Source organism: Jaculus jaculus, chromosome 5, assembly GCF_020740685.1.
Source record: "Jaculus jaculus isolate mJacJac1 chromosome 5, mJacJac1.mat.Y.cur, whole genome shotgun sequence".
Classification (NCBI taxonomy): Eukaryota; Metazoa; Chordata; class Mammalia; order Rodentia; family Dipodidae; genus Jaculus; species Jaculus jaculus.
The window spans coordinates 172,909,124-172,934,834 of record NC_059106.1 but is presented as its reverse complement, the minus strand read 5'-3'; the positions used below and the strand labels follow the sequence as shown (position 1 = coordinate 172,934,834).

General features: G+C 49.8%; 1 protein-coding gene across 1 annotated transcript in view; it reads right to left on the bottom strand.

Moving 5' to 3' along the window:
- Nucleotides 1-25,711, bottom strand: part of Alk (ALK receptor tyrosine kinase) — a 747,750-nt gene that overhangs the window by 122,651 nt on the left and 599,388 nt on the right. Inside the window, exons 6-7 of the mRNA XM_045149222.1 lie at nucleotides 8,918-9,049; nucleotides 1,207-1,338 (exon numbers count right to left, since the gene is read on the bottom strand). Coding sequence (XP_045005157.1) covers nucleotides 1,207-1,338; nucleotides 8,918-9,049 — 264 coding nt within the window. The remainder of the gene's footprint in view (nucleotides 1-1,206; nucleotides 1,339-8,917; nucleotides 9,050-25,711) is intronic.

Sequence of the window (25,711 nt, the reverse complement as noted above, 5' to 3'; positions counted from 1 at the left end):
CTAGTGGCATCCAACAAGGCTGGATCTTTATTTGCTATGGTGCTGGAATTATCCATGTGAAGCAGAGACATGAAGGACATGTCTGGCTTTTACCTGCCTCTTTTTTCTGCTCCTTCAGACAGGGTGTTAAGATGATGCCATGAAGTGAGGAGGGTTGTAGGAGAAGTAGGCACTCCTGCGTCCTTGGCATCTGGTGAGGGGCGCCTGCGGAACTGCCCCACGGCTGTGGCAATCCCGCTTTCTTTCTAGCAGGGCCACTGTGAGAATGTCCTGGCCCAAAGCCAACTCCCTTGGCCGCAGCCACCTCTGAAGATGGAAAACAGCTACACAGGCTCTGGGTCCCGTCAGGGCTGGCCTGGCTGCTGTCCCTTCACACACTTTTTATTACTAGCCTTACATCTTAACATAATCCATGGGATGTGTGATGTTTGTTGGGAAAAAGACGGACTTGCTAAGAGAGTCTTCAGCTCCACCAAGAGAAGGCACACACAGAAGAGGGGAAAAGTACACAAGGAGATGGTCTGTCCTACCCACAGATGGGTGCCAGGACCTGCCCGAGGCTAGCCGCTCTGGACAGAGCAAGGCTGGACTATGCCTGGCTGACTTGGCCTCTCTGGCAGCCTGATCTTGGGGACTGTGCTGGCCTCACAGACTCTTTTTCATCCCAAAGCCTCCCAGGTTGGTGTCTCCGAGTCAGGTGTCAATGAGCCCAGGTGAGGGTGGCAGTGCCACAGGGGTGTGGAGTCTCTCCGTCGTCAGGCAGGGCTCCTGAGGAGGGAGAGACTGTGGAGGAAAGCCCAGGAGGTGCTAAACAAAGGAAAAGTGGGTGGTGGAGGTAGCTGAGGAGCCGAGCAAGGTGTCCCAGGGCGCAGCCCGAGCAATGACTCAAGACCTTTCTACGCCGCTGCCTTCCTTGTCATAAAGGGGCGGCGGCGTCCCTGCTTCCCAGTGAGTGTGCCTGACTCATGGAGCGCCTAGCGGAGAATGAAAGAGCGGATGATGACGATGGTTTCTGCTAGGCCCTCTTCGAAGCTCTCACTTTAAGCAACAAGCAGTGACCTTGAGCTTGGCTAGGGTTAGTTGTTCTCAAGTCCAAGAAGTAATGAAGAAAGGGAGCTTTGGACAGAAATGTGGCAGATGGGGAGAAGCCCAGCTGCCGTGGGTGCCCACGTGGACACCAGGGAGAAGGTAAGAGAAGGGTGGTACCTTGGTGGTCCAGGGACCGGGTGTCCTTCAAGGTGTTGACTTGCCACTTGGGAATGTGGGGTGACAGTGTACTCTGAGACCATCCACAGAAGCCGTCTTCGAAGTTGCAGTAAAAGCCAGCAGGAAGTTTCTCTGTGGAGAGAACACAGGGTGGGCAGCGTCACAGCCAGCAGGCTACGGGCAAACTCTGCCAACACGAGGCCAAGTCAGCAGGCGTGACCAAACCACCCGGTGAGAACAGTGACATCTCATGACAGACGTCACAGCCAAGAGAAGGCCTCGGGATATGCTGGTTTACTTTTATTTTTTCCTTCTGATTTTTCTCATAAAATAAAATGTAGTAATAACCCCACAGCATAGGTGTTGGTGGCCGGGTTTGACACATGACAAAGCAGACTCAGAAGAATTAAGCAAACTGAACAAAGTCAGGCAGCGAGGAGAAAGAGGGCTGGGACTCGAACTGCGACACTGCTTCACGAGTCTGCAGTCTTAATGCTGATTCGCCATGAATGTGGCCCAGGAGAGGGCCAGGTGGGGCATCATACTGTTCCTCTCCAGTGGTCGATACAGGGCTGAGTGTGGTGGTGGCAGAGGAGGCACGAGCCCTCGGCGAGGCCCCCAATCGTCCCTGTCTGCAGAGGCAAGCATCGCTCAAAGCCTTCCACTTGCCTCCTTCATTTTGCTGGCACTTAATGAAGCCATATGACTAGTTCTGGGCAAGGACGTGTCATTGGGGGAGTTTGGTATGGCTCGCTGTGAAAGCCCTTGCGTAGGAAAAGGGAGATAACTCAGTTGGTGAAATGCTCGCTTCATAAGTGAGGACCCCAGTTCAATTCCCATTACTCATGCAAAACTTCTGAGCATGGTGGCGAGTCCTTGTAATGCCAGCACTGGGGCACTGAAGACAGATGGAACCCTGGCACTCACTGCCAGTCATTGTAGCCTGATTGCTGAGTTCCAGGTCAGTGAGTGACCCTGTCTCAAAAAGAGGTTCCTAAGGATAACACTCCTCTGGGGCTGGAGAGATGGCTTAGTGGTAAAGGCACTTGCTTACAAAGCCTGATGGTCTAGGTTCAATTCCTCAGTACCCACATAAAGCCAGATGCACAAAATGGTGCATGTATATGGGATTTGTTTGCAGTGGAAAGAGGCCTTGGGGTGCCCATTCTCTCTCTCTCTCTCTGATTGTAAATAAATAATAAAGAAATTTAAAAGGATTGTCCTTTGAATGCCACATACACACACACACACACACACACACACACACACACACACACACGGATGTTCACCCACACAAATAACATGTACACATACACATATGAACATGCATACATACAGAAAACATGCATGCACATGCACACAATAAACCTTTACTCCCCTGTCTCGCTGTATCGCCGGAAGAGCTCTTATTTCTAAGTGTGCTGGTGAGATGGCATCGGCCCTCTACCAGCCTGGCTGCCTGAGGCCCCCTGCGAGTGGACGTTGTTCTGACCCCTGCTCTCACTGGACAGGTGCTGTAAATGCTGTCGTAAGCCACTGATGTTCTGGGGTGACTTATAGTCGTATCAGCTGGCCACTCCTGCTCAAACAAGTCACAGTGGCAGACTGCAGCAGGGGCCCAACACCCTTTTCTCTACCCAAGCCTGATTGATGTCAGGTCCCAGTGAAGAGACCACAGCAGCCGGCCTTGCACACCAGCTGCCCACAGAAGGCAGAGGCAAGGGGAGGTTAAAGAGAGCCGCTTTTTCTCATTTCCTTGGATGGTTCAGGCTGATTCTCACCGAGGAGAGCTGGTGGGCTATTCCAGGTTATCCTGATGGAAACCAGCAGCAGCTCCAGGGCAGGCTGTGAGGAAGCAGCAAGGCTATGTCCCCATGGAGGGAGGAGCTCTCTAAGAGACCCCAGGCTCTCCACGTCCTTCCTCTGTCTCAGCTTCCTTGGCAGCAGCCGGCTAGCAGAGAGCTCTAGTGCTTCCTGGATGTGACAGCACCTTAGTGAATTATTACTCATTTCCCCCCGATTCTCTGCGTGTTTCACACAGAGGCAGAATTATAAATTAAAACAGGCTGTCACTGACTTTGAGCATCTCTTTCCATTTATACCCCCCTGAAGAAATCATTTCCCCCCCAAGCCACGTGTGTTTCTCTGATTAAAAATCCAAAAGCTAAGGAGATCTTTCTGTCTTCTTGTTTACTCTCCCCTCAAGGGATTCCCATATCCACTTCTTTCGCAGGAACCAACTGGTTTCTGGAAGTGTCCTTCCACAGGGCACCGTTCAAAAGCAAGCTTTGAACGCTGAGGACCATAGTGGAAGAGCCCGGCAGGTGATGAGCCAGTGGAAACAGGAGGCAGGGCCGAGCAAGGACTCGACATGCGTCTCCTGACTTTTGGGGTACTATATCTGCAGGATTCCTACCAACCTGGGGGCTCTGGTCCCAGCCTCACCTCCTGCTGGGTGGCCTTAGGGCAGTCACTTTCTCCTTAGAGCCTCCTGCTCCGCACAGATTAAGTGAGGGGGAGCATTAGCATCAATTTCAGAGTTAGTTTTAGGACAAAATAAGGAAAAGGCTGTAGAAACACTTGATAAACGGCGGCCAGATTGTATAAATGGAAGGTGATGGCATTACAAATGACTACGCGTACCTGGGTCAGGGGAAGCCACTGTAGGCATTCAAACAGCTGGCATCTTCCTGGGGTGGAGGTTAGGGACAGGTCATTAGGGCAGCCCCTCTTGACCTGCCTTCCACAGGGACAGGAGGGGCGTCCTCCTTCTGGAATTCCACCCTTGTCCTAACTGCGTGGCGGCTCAGCTGGTATGGGTTTGGAGGGCTCATTCCTTTTTGTCTGAATAAAGGAGGGGTTGCTGGGGAGACTGCTGGGTAGGTAAAGCGCTCCCTGGGCAAGCGTGAGGACCGGAAGTGGAATCCCCAGCCTCCTCACAGCAGCTGGCGTGGACAGTGCCGCACGGGGCGGGGCGGGCGGGGTTGAGACAGAACCCTGGAGCGCTCTCACATAAATACACACATAGGAAAGGTGGGGAGTATCTGAGGAGGACATCTATGTGGACCTCTGGCCCCAGACACAGGTGCACATGTGTTTGCATGCTCAGGTTCCCTCCACGTGTACCCCCCACACGTACATGCATATGTACACACTTGCGTGCGCGCATACACACCGCACACAGCACACGCACAGGCAAAGAACGGGGCGTGGGGAGGAGGCCGGCAAGAGAGTGAGGAAGGTCAATGACTGGTTTATGTGACAATTAAACCTTGAGGGGAGGGAGGGGAAGCTGGGAGGATCTCCATCATTTTAAGCACATCAGGACAGTGTGTTCAGCAAGAAGCCACTCCCCAGAGGGCTGGCGGGGGTGGGGGGCGGTGATCCAAACAAAGACTCCAAGGTTTGGCTGAATTCTGCTAAGGCCAGGTACTGAAAGGAAGAGTGACCCATAAAGTTCGGCCTGTGGGAATTAGCTCAGCCTTTGGTTAGAGCCTTCTCTTCTCCTTCACCCCGAGCGAGCGAGCCCCTGCGGAGTACCAGGCTCGGCGCAGGGCCTTGATGTTCACCCCATGAATGAAAGGGAAACAGTTCCGTCTTTAACTTCTGGTCACTGAAAACAGGATCCAGGCACCTCCTGGCCGTCCATGTAGCCCACGAGCAGTCAGAGGAGTGGGCTGTCAGGCCCCACCCAGTCGATGGGTCAGAATCTGTCTGCTTAGCAAGCTCTCCAGGGAATCTCCAGGCACTTTCCCTTCGCACTGGAGAGGCATGGCTCGCACCGACCTCTTCCCTGGGCCGCCGCCAGGCATTTCATTGGCTGAAAGGCAAGTGCAGCCGTGTGGGGGTCAATCAATCCTGCCACATTTGGCAATTATGATTCCTGATTCCACGCTAAGAGAGACAGATCGGCAGAGTCACTGGGACATGACCTCAGACACAGCTGCCGAAGCTGCCAAGTGCAAACTCTGAGCCAAATGACACTTCTTTTCCTTCCTGTGTGACAACTCTGTTAACATTTTTGATAAATATGTATTATACATTTCCTTGAAAATATGGAGTCATGGGAAAAATGCTAGAAGAAATCCATCAAAATATTATGGTTATCTGGGAATGTCTGAGAGGGGGGATTATAGGCAACAGTATTTTCTTCTCCTATGCACTTTTCTAGATTTTCCAAGTATTTTACAACCTGTATGTTTTATTTTATAATAAACAAATAACTTAAAAAAAAAAACCTGGTTTTGCTTAGCAGGAAGAGTATCCCCAACAAAACAGATGAGATTGTTGGGTCCTGGGAGGGGGAGGTCAAGTGACCTACCTGAAATGTTCAGTGACTCACTGGGGAATGAAGTGGGGGTCCCTGCCCTCTTTCTGGGGAGCCACATGCCACTGACGCCTTTGGCATGACCCATGGAGAGTTTAGCCATCACTCTGCAGTAGGCACCACATCTGGGGCATCTCCCTTGGATCTGATGATGTTTCTGATAGGAAATGCAGAGGTATTGACAGGGATTATGTTACAGATGGGAAACTGAAACCCTTGTCCCACAGGAAGGCGGGCAGAGCTCTTCCTGCCCCCTTTGTGCCAGATGAGGTTATAGTTCAGTTTGGTGCTCAGCGAGCCAGATTCTGGGGACTCATGAAGCAGATGCACGTGGCCTTCAGAGGTTCAGAACATGGGCTCTGGAGTCAGGCTGAAGCACCGCTCAGCACTGGATTAGAGTCTCTCTCTGTCTCTCTGTGCGTTATAAGTGTAAAAACTTAAGCGTCAGCCCTCGCCTTCCACCTCAAGGCAGGGTGTTTTTCACCACTGTGGTCACCAGGCCAGCTGGTCTGTGAGCTCACAGGCGAGTCTCCCACCTCTGCCTCCCCTGGGCGTGCGAGGGTCGCAGATGCTAGCACCACTCCAGGGCCCGGGAGCCCCGCTCCTGCACTCATGCTCCCTTGGCAAGGCTCTACCCACTGATCTGCCTCCCCAGCTCTAGGGGATCATAGCTGACGGCTCTTTCCTGGTCTCCGAGCAGGGGATGACGGCATCCCGTGGGTTCACTGTGGCTATGGACGAGGTTCATGCTAGAGCAGCGCTTTGGGCGGGCAGCAGACGCTCCTGTCTGCTGTCACAGTCATGGTGATGGCTTCCAGCATCAATGGTGTGACCAAAGTGCCAGATCGAATAGGACCCATGAGTAAGGGCAGGGTATTTGTGAAGAGCCTTGCCAAGATCAAAGTGGGAGAAGAGACTAGAATCGTTCTCTTCTCGTGTTGAACTTTCCTTCCTAGCAACTGGCTTCTGGTTTCTGGACTTGGGGGTGCTCACCAGAGAGGAGCTGTCCTTCTGACAGCTGGTCAGAGCAGCTTTTCAAATGTGGCAGAAAAGGCCACTGGGCCTCATGATCCTGACCTTGGCACACAGCTGGGCTGCCCTGAAGCTTGCAGTTGGCCTCAGAAATCCACGAGGACCAGGTCAGAAGGCGTGGGATGCGCAGGAGCCCAGTAATGGGCTAGATCCTGAAGGCTTGGTGCTCTGGTCACAGCTGTGCTTTGCGCACGCAGTGTGACCTGAACAAATCAACCATCCTCTCCCTGCCTTCGTTCTCCAATCGCAAATCAGGGCATGGCCTGCCCAACTTATGTCCCAGCTGGAAAGTGGGTATCAGAAAAAGCTTTGAAAAGGCAGTTTCAAGATCATAGAGCTCAGAGGCACTGCTGGAAACACTGCAGACACAAGGTAGCAGAGACGCACACGCAGGCTGCTGTCCGGGGCGCGGTGGGCAGGCCTGGCTGCAGAGTGCTGTGCGGTGAGAACTCCGCAGGGAAGAGCAGGAGAGAAGAGGCTGGAGACAAGGAACGTGCTTCCCTGCTACTCTGTCTCAGAACACACCTCATGCTGCTGGGAGAACGCTCAGTCACTTGGATCAACTTTTAAAGCTATTTTGAGAAATTCACCACAGGTCAGTGGTGTCTGTGGCCTGTGTGACTGAGAGCCGAGGCACTTGCTCCTGGTCTGGGACCCACCACGTCCTGGGCACAGACGGCGCTGCCTCCCCCTTCCACAACCAAGCAGGCTCCGCTGCTTCGTCCTCTGCACCTGTCTTGGGTTTTCACCTCTTTGCGCACAGACGTTTCATAACCTGCCCGAGCTGCAGGGTCGAGCCCGTTTCCTGGCTCACTGTGCTTGCTCTCTAAGTGTCTGTGGCTTCCCTGGCTAAACAGAGGAAGCTCAGCTGCTGGGAGCACAGTGTTCAAGTGGAGCAATCATTGGCAGGGAGCCTACCTGTCCCCAGCTATCAATGTACCCACAGCAATCTGTTTTTCTCTAGGGAGCTCAAGTGTTCCAACGCGTTCATTTCAATCAACAGTTGCTGTGAGCACCAATCCCGTGACTGGCACCAGGAATCCAGGGAGACACTGGAACCGACAGGATGATCAGCCCCAGTCTGCCCATAGAAGGAAGCAACACATCGCCACGAAGCCTAGCGGGCGCATGCTTGCTACCATGGCTAAAAGGGAAGAAGCAGATCATAGCAAGTGCCGGCAGAGAGGCGGAGAAACCCGAGCCCTCGGAGACTGCTGGCAGGTATCAGCACTTAGGGAAACGTTGTGACAGCTTTTCAACATGTTACATGCTGAGCTAACGGCGTGTGATTCAGGAATCCTATCCCTGGCGTATACCAAGAGAACTGAGCACATATGCCCACACAAAAACTCATATGTGAATATTGACAGCAGCATAATTCATGGTAGAGTGCCAAACTGGAAACATCTCAAATGTCTATGTACCAGTGAGTAGGTAGGAAAAACGTGGTGGCCACACGATGACGCGGCATTCCGCATTGAGAGGAGCAGCGCCCACCCCGCTGCGGGCTGAGGCTGAACCTCACATACCCTAGGCTGCGTGAAAGACACAGGTCACGGAAGACCACAGCTTACGTGACTGCGCGTGTCTGTGAGATGCCCAGAGCAAGCGAGTCCATGGAAGCAGAGGGATTAGTGGTGCAAGCGTTGGGGGAAATGGAGAGATGCGATGGCATTCTTTTTGGGGTGATAGAGGTTCTAAAATGCGATCATGCTTATGGTTATACAGGCCTGCAAGTACATCAGGGGACATTGAATGGTTCACTTTGAATGAGTGAATTAAGGACAAAAATTAACAAAAAGTGTGGAAATGATTATGCGTGAATGGCCACACGGCTGCAGGGAATGGTCCAGAGGAGAAGCCAGCCGCACTAGTGCAAGATGATCCAAGATTCCTCAGAAGACTGGGGTCATGCGATTGAGTCTTAAAGGAGGAGAGGTGCTTGAGGAAGGAGGGACGCTTTGAGCAGTGGACACCCCCTGACCAGACCGGGAGGCACAAGGGAGCTGTGAGGTGGGTTGATAGCGTTGCACAGGGTGGGGACGGTGAGGGAGGCAGGAAGACGGGGCTTGGAAACTGGGAGAAGTGTGGGCTTGGAAGGCTTCTGATGTCATGTCACAGTTAGGCCACATCTTGCATATTTCCTCTGTACCTTGAGATATTCTGGGCTCTTACTTGATTCTCGGTCCGTGTGACCATAGACCACGGAGGACAGTGCTACCTAGAGATCACGCATGTGGACAATGTGCTCCAGGCAAGCAGTCACAAGAGTCACTGGGTGTCAGGAAGGCTGTGCATGGAGACAGGAGGGGGTAAGAAGTAGGGTACATTGGGGACACCCCATCTACTTACTACACAGCTGGTCCTCATCTTCTCCACGGGCACAGTCCTGGTGGAAGTCACACGCCTGCCCGAGCTGGAGGACTGTTCCGTTCCAGCAGGTGAAGGAGCTCTGCAGAGCCATCTTGGAGCCTGGCGATGTCCCTAGGGAGCACAGACACATGTCCCTGGTCAGTTTGGGTGGTTTCAGGTATTTGCTGGCCGCATGGAAAAGCTGTCACACTACTTATGTACCATGGATTGATTGAGACACTTGAATCTCCACGCAACCAACCACATGGCCAGTGGGGGCAATCACAGTCCCTCACACATATCCCCAGTCCGCTGGGCATCTTACACTTCAGGAATGGCGAGGAACAATGTGGTCAAGGTTTTGGCCCATGTTTCTCAAGCCCTCTGGGGTCTGTACACCCTCGTGTAGGCAGCCTCCAGGTCAAGAGTCCTCCGTATACCTTCAGCTCCATCCTCAAGGTCAGAGTTTGGCTGGCACTGTGTATACACGCCCAGTGTGGTAGTGTGGTAGTTTGGATGTGATCATTTGAATGTATGGGTCCATAGACCCAGTCAGTTTTTCAATATTTATTTATTTATTTATGAAAAATAAAGAGAGAGAGAGAGAATGAGAATGGGTGCACTAGGGCCTCTAGCCACTGCAAACGAACTCCAGACACATGTGCCACCTTGTGCATCTGCCTTTACATGGGTACTGGGGAACTGAACTTCTTAGGCTTTGCAGCCAAGCACCTTAACTGCTGAGCCATCTCTCTAGCCCCAGACTCTGTCATTTTTGATTAAACTTCTACCTGAGCCCCTAGCAAGCAGATTCCTGCCACAAGGGGGAATGTCACTTGATGAGGACCAGCTCTAAGGTGTGTCTCGGGGGTCAGATCTTTAGTGCAACCCTACTGGGTGCGTTGAGAGCAATTTGAGCTCTGGTAGCTGGTGGATGTTCATGGTGCTGGCGGTTGTTGGGATCCCTCTACTTGCATCTGAGTAACGGGACAGCTTTGTCTGCCATTGATGGTGTTCCCCTGGACTCTGTAAGCCTGAAATAAATCGTGTCTGGTTGGATGTTCACCCCGGCAATGGAGGCCTGACTGCGATGCCCTGATCTCAGTGGAGTGACTGATTGAGTGGATTCCAGGGACACACAGAACTTCCTCCCAGCCATGTCTTAACCAAGCCCAACCCTGCTTAGCTTCTGAGATCAGACCGGGTGGCATGGCTCTTGATGACACACAGCACTCTCTGCTGTGAGGTGCAGAGGACATCATCGATACAAGTGGCGCTAGACCTGGCTTCTTCATGACTGATTTATGAGGCTGGCTCTGTCCTTTCTCTGTCTGGTCCTTGTCTCTTCCACAAAGGATGGAGTTTTGACTCTATCTCTAAGGTTTGCTCTGGTGTTGAAATCCTTAGATAAACCCCGTCATGGAGGAGGAAGGAGACCGGGCCGTTTATAATGAGCACATCAGCAGCTGCTGGTTTCTGAATGAACAATGAAGTGTCATGATCATTAACTAGCCTGTGGCCACTTGAGTCTCTGCAAGCTCCAGAGAGCCAGGCTGAGGGGGAAACACGCTGGCCTGGTCTCACTACCTCTACTGAACGGAGGGGAAGAGGGCCTGGGTGGTGCTTCCTGCTGCTCTGCTCTCGGTAGGTGTGGGGTGCGAGGCTTTGGGCTCTATCTTCGTGAGCAGCAGGGCCCAAGTGCCGTGGGCATTGTCCTCAGGAGCTCTCTGTGGTCACTGGTGCCTCACCAGTCTCCTACCCTCTCTCTGGGCCTCACATATGGTGGGCTTCCTAACTCTGGCTGCAAAGCCCGACTTTGATTCTCTAGGGTCCATGGCCTTTGCTAGCTAAAATTCTGATTCGCTGAAACTGATAGTGGTTGTTTGAATGTATGTCCCCCATAGACTCAGGTGCTTTTGCTTTTTTAGAGAGAGAGAGTGAGAGTGAGAACAAGAGCAAGAGAGATAGAATTGGTGCGCCAGGGCCTCAGCCACTGCAATCTAACTCCAGACACTTGCACCACCTGGTGGTCATGTGAGACCTTGTGCTTGTGTCACCTTTGTGGGTCTGGCTTATGTGGGATCTGCAGGGAGATAAAACATGGGTCTTTAGGCTTTGCAGGCAAGTGCCTTAACCACTAAGCCATCTCTCCAGCACTCAGGTGTTTTATCAAAGCTTTTAACTTGAGTCTCCAGCCACCTGGCTGGAGGAGGTGTCACTGGGGACAGATCCTGGGGTCCAGCCAAAAGGTGTGTGTAGGGGGTACAGATCTAAGTTGCAGCCCAAAGGTATGGAGAGAAGTTTGAGCTCTGCCTGGGCTCCTGCTTGCTCTCAGTTTGTGCTGCCTACGTTTTGGTGTGGCTGGCTGATGACGGCTTCTCTCTCAGCTTGGATTTATGAATGGGAGTCAGCTTCCGCCAAAGATGGAACTTCCCTGTGCTTGAAATAACCCCTTCCTGCCCCAAACTGTGCATGGCTCTGATGTTCACCCCAGCAACACAACGCTGTCTACAATGTCCTTTCTGTTTACTTCAGGGATGCTTCTGCCCACCTTGGCATCTTGAGCTCTGAGAGGAAGCCACACAGTTCTTAATGTCGCTCACGTTTTAGGTAAGAACACTGAGTCAGAGAGGTTCAACGATTTGTCTAAGGTCTCACAGCCAGGCTGTGAGATTTGGGTCCAGCCTGTCAGACTGCAAGGTTGACCTCTCCATCTCATAGAAGGGATATGCTGGAGAAGATAAGCCCAAGGTAGCCTCCATTTATCAGGTGAGCCAGATGGCTGGTATAGCTCTTTCCTCTGAATTGAAACATCCCTGCTGGAGGTGGAAGGAAGGCTTTTCAGACTGAAAGAGAGCTAGTGAGACCTAGAAGGCTCAGGAACCTCTGAAAAATCCTAAGATTCACCGCCACCCCCAAGGTTGTATGAACAGTAAGGAACTGCTGGAGGGAAGCGACTCTTAGGTGGTGTGGCTTTTGCTGAGCTGTCACCCATGCTGGCGCGGGCTTTTTTGTCGATGCAACTACATTTGAGTCACCCATGCTTCTGTGAGTAACTCCTTTAAACTGCTCCTTAAGGTTTCAGTATCTAGGCCTATCGTAGTTACCTTCTTATGCTGGGATAAAGCACCCAGCCAAAAGAAGCTGATGGGAGGAAAGATTTCACTACGTCTTAGAGTCTCTAGGGGAAGCTTCACGATGACAGGGGAAAGCACGGCATGAACAGAGGCCGGGCATCACCTCTGCCACAGCAGGTGGAAAACCATAGCAGAAGAGTGAGTCAAACTTTAGTAAGGGAGAGCTGGCTAACACCCCTAAGCCTATCCCCTGTGACACACCTCCTCCAGCAAGACTCTCCTTCCCAAGTTGCCATCACCTGGGGACTTAGCATGCAAGATACCTGAGTTTATGGGGGACATGTGATTCAAACTACTACAGCTGTCTTCACCTCCCAAGTGCTAGGATTACAGGCATCCTATGCCTAGCATTTTTATGTGTGTTCTGAACTCAAATCCTTTTGCTTGCACAGCAAGACTTTACCTAGCACTCAGAGGGTTGAGATAGGAGGCCAGCCTGAGGCTATAAAGTAAGTTCCAGGTGATCTGGGCTAGAGTGAAACACTGCCTCAAAAGTAAAACCAAGCAAATAAGAGTATAAATAGCAGAAACTTAATTCCCACTATGTGTGATGGAGGTGAGGCCTTTGGGAAGAGACTAGATGAGGTCATTAGAATGGAGCCCTTCCCAGACATGACTGAAACCTGCTGGTTTAAGAAGAAAAAGAAAAGTGACTAACGAGGCAGCCATACGTGCCTGCTTCTGCCATGATGAGGGGGCAAGGGGGCCCCGCCCGAGCCAGCACCATGCTGTGTGGACTTCTATGAGCTACGGGGAGGACAGACAGTAGTACAAGGAGGAAAAGCCTTCCCTCACGTGCGCTTGCGACTTCATTTTCAAAGCATCTTGCCCCAGGGTGATCCTTACAGACCGTTGGGATATATGAGGTTCACCCCAGCCTTCCACAGAAACACAAAGAAACGGAACGCTCCACAGTCTCCCTTATCTCACAGCACATTCCAAGCTGTTGGCACGTCTTCATGGACACATGAATGTTTCACATTCCAATTATTGGCCATCCTCAAGTGAGTCTCATAGCTTTCTTTCCTAACAAATATGAACCTATTGGCTAAAGCTTGAAATCAGGGTAAAAACAAACAAAAAGAACACCCAGAATCCTGCCACCCAGAGGAGAGCTTTCGTTTTCAACATCTTTGTTGACTTCTTTTTAATTTAGTTTTTATTTCTGCCTATGCTATAAAAGTATGTACTGACATGCCATATGTACACAGGTTTTAAAATGATTAAGGTTATAGTGCATGCTTTTCCAAGGGATTTAAAAATTCCCCCAAAGAATACTTTTTAATAGCTACAATACAGTGTGATATGCACCATCATTTATTTAAACATTATTCAATGATTGGGCTGCTAGTCTGTTTATAATAACCCTTTGAAGAATATCTTTGTGCATAAACCTTTGCCTGCATTTCAGATTATTTTCATAGGATAGATTCCCAGAAGTAGAATTACAGATTCAAAAGGTATAAACATTTTAAAGGCTCTTGATACATATTGCCAAATTGCTTTCTAGAATTTAATCCAATTAACACTCTTCACCAGCTGTATTCGTACACACATCCTTCCTTCTACATCCTGGTCAACCCTAGGTATTATCATAAATTTATTTGAAACTAAAGGCATCTTCCTGCTGTTTTACTCTGAATTTTTATGATAAAGAGGTTGGAATGTGTGTGTGTATATGTGTATGTGTGTGCGTGTCGCCCCCCCTCACCCCCCCTCTGGGCTGGAGAGGAACCCAGAGCTTCATGCATGAGCTACAACTTCATTTCTTTCTTCGTTTTGTTTGAGGCAAGGTCTCACTCTAGCCAAGGCTGATTTGGTCTCAGGATGGCCTTGAACTCCAAGGGATCCTCCTACCTCTGCCTCCGGAGGGCTGGCAGTGAAAGCATGTGCCTCCACACCTGGCTCTCCATGATTTTGGTACTGGTTTGTGTGAGATCATTGGTAAAGACTTGAACCTCTTAGGTATGATGTGCCTTTTATTCCTAGGTATTTCTGTATATACTCATTTTTTTAAAATAATGTTTTATTTATGAGAGAGAGAGAGAGGATGGGCATGCCAGGGCTTCCAGCCACTGTAAACAAACTCCAGATGCATGCGCCACCTTGTGCATCTGGCTTACATGGGTCCTGAGGAATGGAACCGAGGTCCTTTGGCTTTGCAGGAAAATGCCTTAACTGCTAGGCCACCTCTCTGGCCTGTGCATATGTTCACTTTGTTTGTAATATGTTTTGTTATATAGGAATTTAAAGTTGCAACTTGCCTTCTTAAACCTTCTTTCTTTGACTCTCATAAAAACATAGCAGAAGTTTCAAATATTTCTTTGGTGACTTTCTCTCCACTCTTCTTATTTCCCGTAGCTCCTCCACTCACCCCTGCCAATCACTCTTTCTTTCTTTTTCTCTCACACACATGCTTAGAGAAGTTTCTAGGGGACTGGTAGTCAACGTCTTGGGGTTGCCTCCTCCTTAGGGTCACCCATCATCAGCTGTCAGGGGTAGGGGAATCACTTGTTATATTTTCACAGATTCTTCCACCTCCCCAGATGCCTTTCAGTTGGTTTTTGGGATACAGCACTTCTAGTATTTAACTGGAGATTCTGCCCCTATGTGTTCTCAGCTTTCTGTTGTTTGTGGAAGCGGCGTGAAGGGAGGCACCAAGCCTTGTTTCTAGAACAGTGCCTGGCACAAGGCTCTCCCCCTCTGCCATATTCAGAAACCGAGTGCATCCTCTGTAACAGCTGAGGAAGGTGTTATTAAATCTGTTTTACAGGTGAGAATTCAAAGGCCTAGTGTAGTCACATGGTATGCAGAAGGATTGGTGAAAATCCATTTTTATTTCTTTATATTTTTAGTGGTTAAGAGAATTAGTTTTTAAAAAATATTTTATTTTTATTTATTAATTCAATAGGGAGAGACAGAAAGAGGGAGGGAGAGGGAGAGAGAGAACATGGATGGGCCCACCAGGGCTTCCAAACACTGCAAACGATCTCCAGACACATGTGCCACCTTGTGCATTTTGCTTTACATGGGTCCTGGGGAATCTTTTGGCTTAACTGCTAAGTCATCTTTTCAGCCCCAAAATCCAGTTTCTTTTTTTGTTTTGTTTTTCGAGGTAGGGTTTCACTTTAGCCCAGGCTGACCTGAAATTCACTATGTAGTCTCAGGCTGGCCTCAAACTCATGGGCGATCCTCCTACCTCTGCCTCCTGAGTGCTGGGATTAAAGACGTGCACCATCATGCCTGGGCCCAAAAGCCAGTTTTTGACACTTTGTTCTTGATTTGTTTTGTTCCCTTTCTGTCTGTGGATGAGTCCAGGAGTGTTCACAGTGGACACGGAATGACAGGATGGCCTATTGTTAGGGAAGTTTTCTTTTCCACTCCCTCTTTTGGGCCCTCGCCTGGCTAATTCCCTCTCTCTACCCCTGCCCCTCATCCAGATAAAGAGCAGCGCAGGAGTGGAGGGCCAGGTTGCATCTGTCCTCTGGACAGCCCTGGACACAAGCATTCTCTCCCAAGACCCCTCTCTTCTGGGCTCAAACACAGCAGAAGTTCAGAGAAACTGGCTATTTCCTTCAGGCTCCTTGTGGCTCCGCCCCTTTGCCTCCCCTAGCTGGAGAGTTCCAGGTTCCAGGGCAGAGTGTCCCCTGGATGGAGGGGGAGCTTCATGCTCACCAGAGGCTCAGTGAGACGGACGCTCGACGCTCTGTCTGATCTCTACTGCCAGCCCAAACTCGAAACTAATGAGGCGCAACAACAAACAAACGCTCTATCTCCGCAAGTTCTATTTTTTTATGGGGTTCATAAATTCCAAGGAGGAAAGTACCCTTGGTGGATGATTTTAATCAAGGGCCTGAGCTTTCTGAACAGCATTCTCTCTGTGGTTGTACAATGATTGTTTCGGCCTATGGAGTAGGGGACCTCGTGGCCTGGGGTGGTTGTAGCCTGTCTCTGGAGCAACAAGGAAGGGGCTGGGCTTGGCCATAAAGAGACAGCCCTGATTCCCACTGTCGTGGGAACCTGAGCCTGAGATCAAGCCAGTGGTGGGGGGCTGGTGCTGGGATCTTTTCATTCATAATGTTTTCTGCTATGAAACGTTGAAACATGTCCCCCCCCTCCCATATTCACAAGGTAAGTCACTGGGGGCAGTAAACTGGTGTCTTTCCTTATCTTTGCATAACATTTTAATAACTTACAATTTGCCTTCTTAAATCTTCTTTCTTTGACTCTCATAAAAGCATAGCAGAAGTCTACTTGATCAGATGGATAATGCTTCTGATGTGTTGTTGAATTCAGTTTGTGAGGATTTTGTTCAGGATCTTTGCGTCTAAGTTCATCAGGGAAATAGACCTGTAGTTTTCTTGTGGCATCTCTGCCTGGTTTTGCTATTAGGGTGATAGCAGCTTCATAGAAGGAGTTGGGGAGCTTTCCCTGGTCTCCAATTGTATGGCACAGTTTGAGAAAAATTGGTTTCAATTCTTCCACGAAGGTTTGATAGAATCCTCCTACCCTTAACTGATGGCTAATCCCACAATGTACGACCCACATTCCCCAATAAGGTCCCTGTGGAGCGGGGAGGACAAGGAGGAGGCTCAGGATGGCACCAACATGGCTGATTACACACTGTGTACATAACTAAAAATCAAAAAACAAAATCCTTCTTGGGGACCCCTTTAAATTCAAAAAATAAAAAAAAAAAGCATAGCAGCGCAGTTATCATTTCCACTTGACTGATGGTAATATGGAGCCTCAGTAATGCCCATTGCTTTTTACTATAACTTGTATCCACTTGCTTACTGGGCACTTTGCCCAATCTCTCCCAGGGAGCACACCACAGTTAAGGGACCAGAACTTCCCCAGATGACCCTATCCCAGGATGCCATGAGCAGAGCATGCCTGTGCACCAGTGTCACACGGGAGGTGAGAAACCATGTTGATGTCCAGGCTTTGCCTGGGCCAGTGTCATCGGAGTCTTTGGGGGAGAGGCCCATGACATTGGTGGTTTTCAAGGCTCCCGGAGGGGGGTACTTCTTGGGAGCACAATTGAATGTCTTTGGGGGTTTGATGGATCCAGGGATGAGCACCTTTGTGTCTTGGGTGGGTCTTTCCCTCCATGCCTCCACTGCCCCCTGGCATAGTGATTGCTGACATCAGATTCTATCTCCAAGATCCCTGCCAGCTCTGATCTCCTGGTAGGGTTCAGGGCAATGGCTCCTGGAGGCTATATGTGAGGTGGATTTGCTACACTTGGTGCCAACTTGATTAATGCCTACACTGGTGAGGGGCTCTCCTGCCATGCCTTCTGCCCTCCTGCGTTGCTTTACTAAGCTACTCACCCAGTGAGCTTGCCTCACGTTGGCATTTCCGGTCTTAGTCCTCTGTCATTTACATCTAGGAACATCTCTTCTGAAACAGCGTGCTGCATTATTTGTCTATTTATCTTCTCAGTGGATGTTGCAGAAATTAGTTCAGACTTGCTTCAGCAGCACGTGCGGCCCAGGTCAGGCTCCACGAGTCGCCGTTCTACCCCGTGGGTGATGTGCTGGGAATGGTTTCTTTCCCCTAATTGTGCATTCGAAACAGAAAGCCATGATATTCCCCTCCTTCCATCAGGTCTTGGAGATTTGATGCCACAAAGTCTATGCAACCCTCTAACTCAAATTTCTTTTTAAATGAATGTCAAATTTTAGGGCACTTAATTAATTTTTAATTGAGGTGATTTATACGGCATTTTAAAAAGGCACATTTGTCTCAGCTTTCTGGCCATCTCCTACCTGCTTGCTCTTGCCTAACTGATGACATTATTAAAGGGTGGGGATTGAGAGCTGATTCAGTGAGAAGGGGTTCTTGTTCTTCAATTAAAGCGAATGAGAGATGATGTGTGGAAGAACTTTGTGTCTAGAGAATTTGGGCCCAGGCAGGGGCTGGAGCTGGCATGAAGGCACTGAGATGCACTCCCACCTGCTAGGATCTGGAACTCAGGGACTGAACTGGGCTTCTACCCTCTGGACGCTTTCCAGGGCTAGGCGAGCCAGGTGCTCAGAGGGTAAACAAGTCCAGAGGCCAGAAAATGGATGGTGGCATGACGAGGATGTAATCAAGTGGTTGGTGTGGGCCAGCAGCAGGGGCTGTCTTGCTGACTTTAATGGGGGTATTGGAAGGCCTATGGACTGTGTAAATTAAGCCTGGCAGAGACCAGTCCCGTGGAGGGCTTTGGGTCTCATAAATTGTAGTGCAGACAGCCTCATTAAAGGCCTGGCATCTTGGGTTCCTTCTCCAAAGGAGAGGCTTGACTGCAGATGGCTACCAGGGGTCTGGAAGGAGAAGCTGTCGCACACAGCAGGGGAGCTGGCTAGATCACAAGCCGGCCCTCCCTGATCTGGGCTGAAGCGCCTCAGCTTGGGGCACTCTCTCAAGCCAGGCATTCACATCTACCGCGGGTGACAGATCCTGCAAGGCTTGTGCCCTCCGGCAGCAGAGTCCTGTGGGTGATGGGTGATCTAGCTGCTTCCTTGGCCCACTGCAGGCTGACAGGACCGCCCCGACTACAAGGGGGCCTGAACTCACATATCCCATGAGCTCTTTGTGGTAACTGGATGTCCTCCAGTCCGGGAGCCTCTGCTGTTAGCAAAGTGGATCTTTCCTTTCTTCTTCCTTTATGGGAGCCTATGTCCTTGGGCACTTCCCACTGACCCACACTGTCACTGTGCCGAGGCCCTCGATGGTCCAAGTTCCTTTTACACCCAGATTACATTTCTGTAACGACTCTAGCATCTTCAAGATATCTTTCTGATCAGTTCGTGTTGGAAATGGTCTTAAGGTGTAGAAAAATGTATAGTGGGTTCTAGTCTCTGCTAGTCAGGAAGGTGAATGCTGACATGACGTAAGGACTTCCCTTCTAGAAATCAGGTGTGCTATCTAATTTACAGGATTCCTTTGAAAAGCACAGGAGATCATGTGTACACAAAACCACAAATACATGGGTTCCTTTTCTGAACTAATTTCAGAGGCAAGGGATTTAAAGAATTAGTGATGAAAGACAGGTGGGGAGGGCCAGGGAGGGGTTAAACAGGACCAGTGTTGGGGATAGGCTTTGGACAGCCCTCAAATCACACGGCTCTACAAGCCAGACCCTTTCAGCAAATTCATAATAGAAACAAACCCCAAAGTAATTTCCAGCCAAAATCATACTTATGGAAAACCATATTGGCAGTGATGGGTTCTGAGTACTGTTGGCCTCCTGAGTGGCCGCACGGCCAGGTTTAGCTCTCTGAATCCAGCTTCTTCAAGGCCTTGTCCTACCACAGCGCACGGCCCAAACCAAAACCATGCGGCTTCCTTTCCTACCTTTCCCTTCTTTTAAATCTTATTTATTTATTTGCGAGAGAGAAAGAGACAGAGCAAGAAAGCAAGAGAGAGAGAGACAGAGTGAGAGAGAGAGAATGTGGGCATGCCAGGGCCTTCAGCCACTGCAAATGAACTCCAGACACCTGCGCCCCTTGTGCACTTGGCTTACGTGGGTCCTGGGGAATCAAACCAGGATCCTTTGGCTTTGTAGACAAACACCTTAACCGCTAAGTTATCTCTCCAGCCCAGCTAACTTTCCCTTTTGAGTCCAATGAAACACTGTGACTCAGGGCTTCTTCAGGGTCTGTGTGACTTGGTTTGGTAGCCTAGAATCATCTCTATTTGAACAATTCCTCCTACCTCAGATGCCACTTCCCTTCTGCTGCCTCTTCTCTTGGAAGGAAGACAGGAATCTCCTTCCAGGTGGTGTGTGCGGGGTGGGGTCTGTCTTACTTCTTTTACCTCATGGGGAATTTCTGGCACATGTCAAGTAATAATTTTATGTCAAAGGAGGACAGACTAGATCACCAAGCTCAAGTGGAATGACGTGAGGTAAGATTTCTTTTTGTTCTGTTAGGAGTTTCTAATTCTTTTGCAGCTGAGAACAGTGAAGGGTAGGTAGCCTCATGAGCTGGTGTGATGAGACGGGCCCAGGGTACTTGGAGCTGGTGTTGGTGATGACCACGCACGGAAGATGGCTGTGAGGGGCTGGGATGGGAGGGAAGCCATGATCTCGAGACCGAGTGAGGATCGAGAGGGTCACAGAGGCTCACCGCCAGGGCTGTCTTCAGGGAGAGGCAGAACCCTTCAAACTGGGATTGAGGGAATAGGTTTCATATAAGGAATTTAAACAACCCACTGAAGCAGAAAACCAGCAAGTCTTTAGAATGATTGATTGCTTGAGTGATTTGGGGAGAGTGGACTGGACAGGGAGTGAAAGTGGGGAAACCAGCGGGAAGGCTGCCCGTGTGGCTGACCAAGCGGGGCCTGCAAGTGGCCTGGATGAGGCTGGAGGTGGTGAAGCTAAGAGGACGTGAGTGCATGTGGCTGATGCATTAGAAGGGCCCCTCAAAGGACTGGTGGTCTACAGGGGAGGGTGAGAGAGGGTAACTCAGAGGATTGCTTTAGAATGAGACCAGGCCTGCCAGCTAACGCAAACAAGCCCCCGGGGCTTGTTTCAAATTCAAGTTTCCCTACAGGTTTCCTAAGGGCCACACAGACTCCTTGAGGCCCTGGGGGTGTGTGGTGGGGGGGTGTGTATGGGGAGGCTGGCCCTGCTTCGCTTTCACAGCTGAGCTCTCTGAAGAAATTAAAAATGTCTCGTTCTCCTGAAGCCCCTTTATTCTGTTGCATGACCATTTTTCCAAAGGTTTCCCTATTTGACATTTATCTTCATTGCTTTTGTTGAAAAGACACACCAATAATTTTATTTTTAATATTATGAATGACCTCTGTGAACATGCTACCATTAATCTCTCTAACGTGGTGATATTTAACCATTCTGCACCATGGCTCTCCATAAAATAAGTCGTTTTCTTCTATTATTTGTTCAGTAAACAATGAGCAATTCCAATTGTACCTTGGAGAATTAATACTAATCACAAACAAATTACAGCTACAAGAGAGGCTGCTGCGGGGGACCAGCATCCCATTACGCTGCCAAGGAGGCTGCTTGGGAGAGAAAAGCGAAGGAAAGAAATGTTTAGACTGGGGAGGGGGCTTGCCACGAGTGGTAGTCCCTGAGCACCCCCAGTTAGGGTACAGCCTGATGGAAAGTTAGCCCGACTCTGTTGGCTCATTCTGAGGTAGCCAAGGTGGAAGGTCTGGCTCCTTGCTGAAGAGCTAGGATAACCATCGGGGACCTGTAGAGATGCCAGTCATGGCAGTGACAGCCTCACCCACACTACATACTGAACGATAATAGTGTTGTAGGTCCACATGAAAGGCTCTACGTGCAGTATTTTGTTTAGCTCTTTCCAAAACTATATGAAACGCTGATTGCCTCCCGGAGGCTTTTTGAAAGACCTACCCGTGTAGCCCTGCTGTCCTTGAATTCATGAACCGCCCATCTCTGTCTCCTGAGTGCTGGGATTTCAGGTGTCCTAGCTTGCACCTGGCGATCATCTCCTTTTACTGGGAAGAACACAGGGCTTCAAGGGCTTGAGAGGTCATTCCCAAGGTCAAGGCATTCGGCAGAGCTAGCATTTTATAGCTGCCTCATTGGGAAGCCATGTTCTTAACCAACATTCTAGACCCATTGGGGTGGGAAAAGCCATTATACAGAAGGCTTGGAAATAACAAGAGGGGGATTGTGGATAACAAGGCAAAGAGCACCAGCGAGGAGGCGCACAACAGACTGGAGACAAAGACACGAGTGTGGCACACACATGCAATGCTAGCATCTGGGAGGCAGAGGCCGGAGGATCAGCAGTGCCAGGCCAGGCGGAGCTACGGAGAGCCTGTCCCAACCATGACCATCGCCAGCACCTCACTAACGCAGTCTGCAGTGAGAGGCTCAGCAGGCTGATGGCGTCAGGTGCCCATGGAGGGCGGCAGGCGAGAGGGTGAGGCTGTCTGGGAATGTGGAATAGAACGCCAATCTCTCAAAGCATTGTCGAGAAATTTTTAGAGAAGTGATTTACTAAATAGGACAAAGTCCAGGAATAGGAAGTAATGTGTGACCCAGAAATGAATAATCACAGTTCATAGTCTATCTCCATGAGCCAGGCAAAATGTCGTCTCTGTCAGAGGTTGTTGAGGTCTGCGCTAGTCACCTTTCTTATCGCTGTGACGAAACGCCTGATGGGAACACCTTAAGGGAAGAAGGACGTGGTTTGGCTCGGTTTCAGGGGGTGCAGTCCATCTTGGAGGGGGAGGCGTGGTGGCTGGAGTGGCTCTGTCCATGGCAACCGGAGAGCGAGGCGGCAGCTTCTCACCTTCTGGTGGGTCATGAAGCCACAAGCGCAGGCCAGAGCCAGCGGTGGAGACAGTGACCTGCTTCTGCTAGCTACGCCACACGTCCCAAAGCTTCGACAGCCTCCCAAGACAGAGCCACCAGCTGGGGAACAAGTGCTGACAGCAGGAACCTGCAGAACATTCTAGATTTAAACTGTAAGAACGTTAAGCAAGTTGCTTGGTTGGTTGATAGTAGATTTGAATGACAAGTGCTGAGACAAATTGCCATTCAGATCGGCGCTTTACGAGATGACTTTAGCATTATGCCACAGGCAAGCACGTTGGTGGGGGTGTGGGGTGGGGGTGACTGGGGAGGGAGACAGTTCAGTTCTAAGGATTGAAGAGAACTTCTTGCTCTTATAGGTAGGTGGTTATAACTCAAGGTTGCTTCAGCCTGGGAAGCAGGGGACTGGCCTTGCCTTCCTGGCCTTGGACCTATGTCGTCTAATATCACAGTGGTGATTTTGTCACCTCTGTCTGGGACGAAAGAGAAGTGGCAGAGGTTGTGGCCAGGTCCTTTTAGGCTACATCTGGCCTCTTAAAAGACAGCCTCTGTTAACCCAGGCCCAGAAAGCCAAGTGCCATGTGTTCTTCCTCATATGTGGATCCTAGCTACAGATGATTGGGCTTATGCATGAGAAGGAAAATACTTAGTAGCAGAGGCCAGTAAGTTAAAAAGGAGATATAAAGGGAAGAGAAAGGAAGGGAGGAGGGTACTTAATAGGTTGGTATTGTATATATGTAAGTACAATGCTTGAGATGGGGAGGTAATATGATGGAGAATGGAATTTCAAAGGGGAAATTGGGGGGAGGGAGGAAGGGTATTATCATGGGATATTTTTTATAATCATGGAAAATGTTAATAAAAATTGTGAAAAGAAAAAATAAAATAAGATAGACGAAAAAAGACAGCCTCTGTAAAGTCTGTCATCAGACACAAACCATACACGATTGAATGAGATAATTACAGAGAAGTGTTTTGTGAAACACCTCATGCTAGTAAATGACTAGTACTTTATTGTAATATTCACCCCTCACATTTCTACACAGGTCTCACTGAAACCGGAAGTCTCTCTTAACCGCCTTGTCCTTACTGAAATGTTGCTGTCATAGCAAGGCTTTTTCTATGACTTTATCTAAAATCTCTCCCTGCCCAGCCCCAGACCAGACACTGAGGTCTCCCTATCCTCCTTGCTACTCGTGTTGGACAATGTTCATGTTCCTTATTAGTGTTTGTTTCTCTGCTTAGTGTTCAGGGATGGAGAACTTAGGCTATCTTCATTGCTGAATAATCTGTGACTAGGACGAGGCTTGGGATAGAATTGAAGCTCAATAAAAATTTTTGACAGAATAATGGGGGCTGGAGAGAAGGCTTAGGAGCTAAGGCACCTGCCTGCAAACCCAAGGACCCATGTTTGATTCTCCATGTCCCACATAAGCCAGATGCACAAGGTGGCACAAACACTCAAAGTTGCCCATGCACCCAAGGGGGCACATGTGTCTGGAGTTGGATTATGGTGGAGGCTGGAGGCCCTGGGGCATCACTTCTCTTTCTTGCTCTCTCCCTCTCCCTCTCTAGCTTACAAAAAAAGGCCAGACTGTTGAGCTTGACTAAAAATATATTAAAAATAAAAAGAAAAGAAAGAATAATGGGGCTGGGAAGTTGGCTCACTGAGCAAAGTGCTTGCATGCAAGCCTGGTGATCTGAGTTTGGGTTGCCAGCACCCATTTAAATGCTAAGTAGGTATGACACCTGTAATGTTAGCACTCAGGAGGTGGAGAAGGGATCCCCGGGGTGAGCTGGCTAGCTAGACCAGAGGGACCTGATAGCTCCAGACTTAGAGACACAGCTCAATAAATAAGGTGCAGAGTGGATGAGGAAGACACCAGACTTCAACCTTTGGCTTGCGCATACACACACACACACACACACACACACACACACACACACACACACACACACACAGAGAGAGAGAGAGAGAGAGAGAGAGAGAGAGAGAGAGAAAGAGAGAGAGAGAGAGAGAGAGAGAGAACAAAGCTCCTTATTAAGTTCTTCGGGTAGTGGACTCAGAGGAGGATTCATGCTCCATTTACAATTTAGACATTATATTTGAGAGAAAAGGCATTTCACTGACAAGGATGCCCATATTTTCAACTCCCTTGGCTAAAGGAATGCAGCCAAAGCTGGGATTTGTCTCTGTGCGAAGCTTTCAGGCAGAGGCTCACTGCAGTGACCACGACCTCCTCTGAAGACCTTGCTCTGTGCTCCGTGCTCCCCACTCCCACCTCCACGTAGGTGGGTGGCTGCCCGCTTACACTTGCGCAGGGCTGGTGACGCCTCAGCTCAGGCTGTGAGCTGTGCCGCCCAGCGAGGACAGGTGGCTGACCCACAGGAAGCCCGGAGGGCTGCGAGACAGCCAGAAAAAGCTTTGCTTTCTAGGCCGAAAACAAGAGCGTGGCCCCTAGTGCGTGTGGGCAGTGGCTGGCCAGCCACATGCGAAGAGCTTCCGGATTATTCCCTCCCATCGGCCCAGTCCAGGCAGAGAGATCTGGAAAGGACTGCGTCTCCCATGAATCTCCGCGCATTTCTAGTGTTTAGTTCCTTTCTAAGATTCTCGGGTTACAGCCTGACCCCAGAACTACAAAAGTGAGAAAAAAAAAGCGAATAAAAAGGAGATGATAGCCAGGGAGGAAGGCTAAATACCACCACAATAATCACTACTACTACGAATATAAGAATATTCGGTGAGTACCGACTAGGCTTCAGTCCCTTATCTGTACTGTCTTTTGCTTGGTTCCTTGAAGGGACATAATTGAAAGATGCAAGACCTCTGAGGTAGAAGTCACGGGAAAGAGCTCGTGTTGGTGCGGGCGTAGAAGACGCTGAGGCCCTGTGCGTTGTTGGTGGGGCTGTGCCGTGGTGCAGTGGACAGCAAACAGCATGATGACTTCCTCAGAAAACAGAGAAATACAATCATTGAGGAGATGGCTCAGTGGCGAACGGCACTTGCTCCACAAGCCTGGTAATTGGAGTTAGGCTCCCCAGCATGTAAGGCCAGATGCAGAAAGTGGCACACACCTCTGTAATCCTAGCACACCTAAAGCAACAGGAGGTGGAGTCAGGAGAATCCTGAAGCTCGCTAGTCGGAATGTCTCAGCGGCAAAACAAGGGAGATCCTGTCTCTGTCATGGTGGAAACACCCCAAGGCTGGCTTCTGACTTCCACATGTGTGCTGTGGTATGTGTGTGTCCATATAGACAGGTATCATATACACATACAAATTTTATAAAATTACCATATGATATAGCTATTCTAAGACCATGTCTGTCTATCTATCTGTCATCTATCTATCTA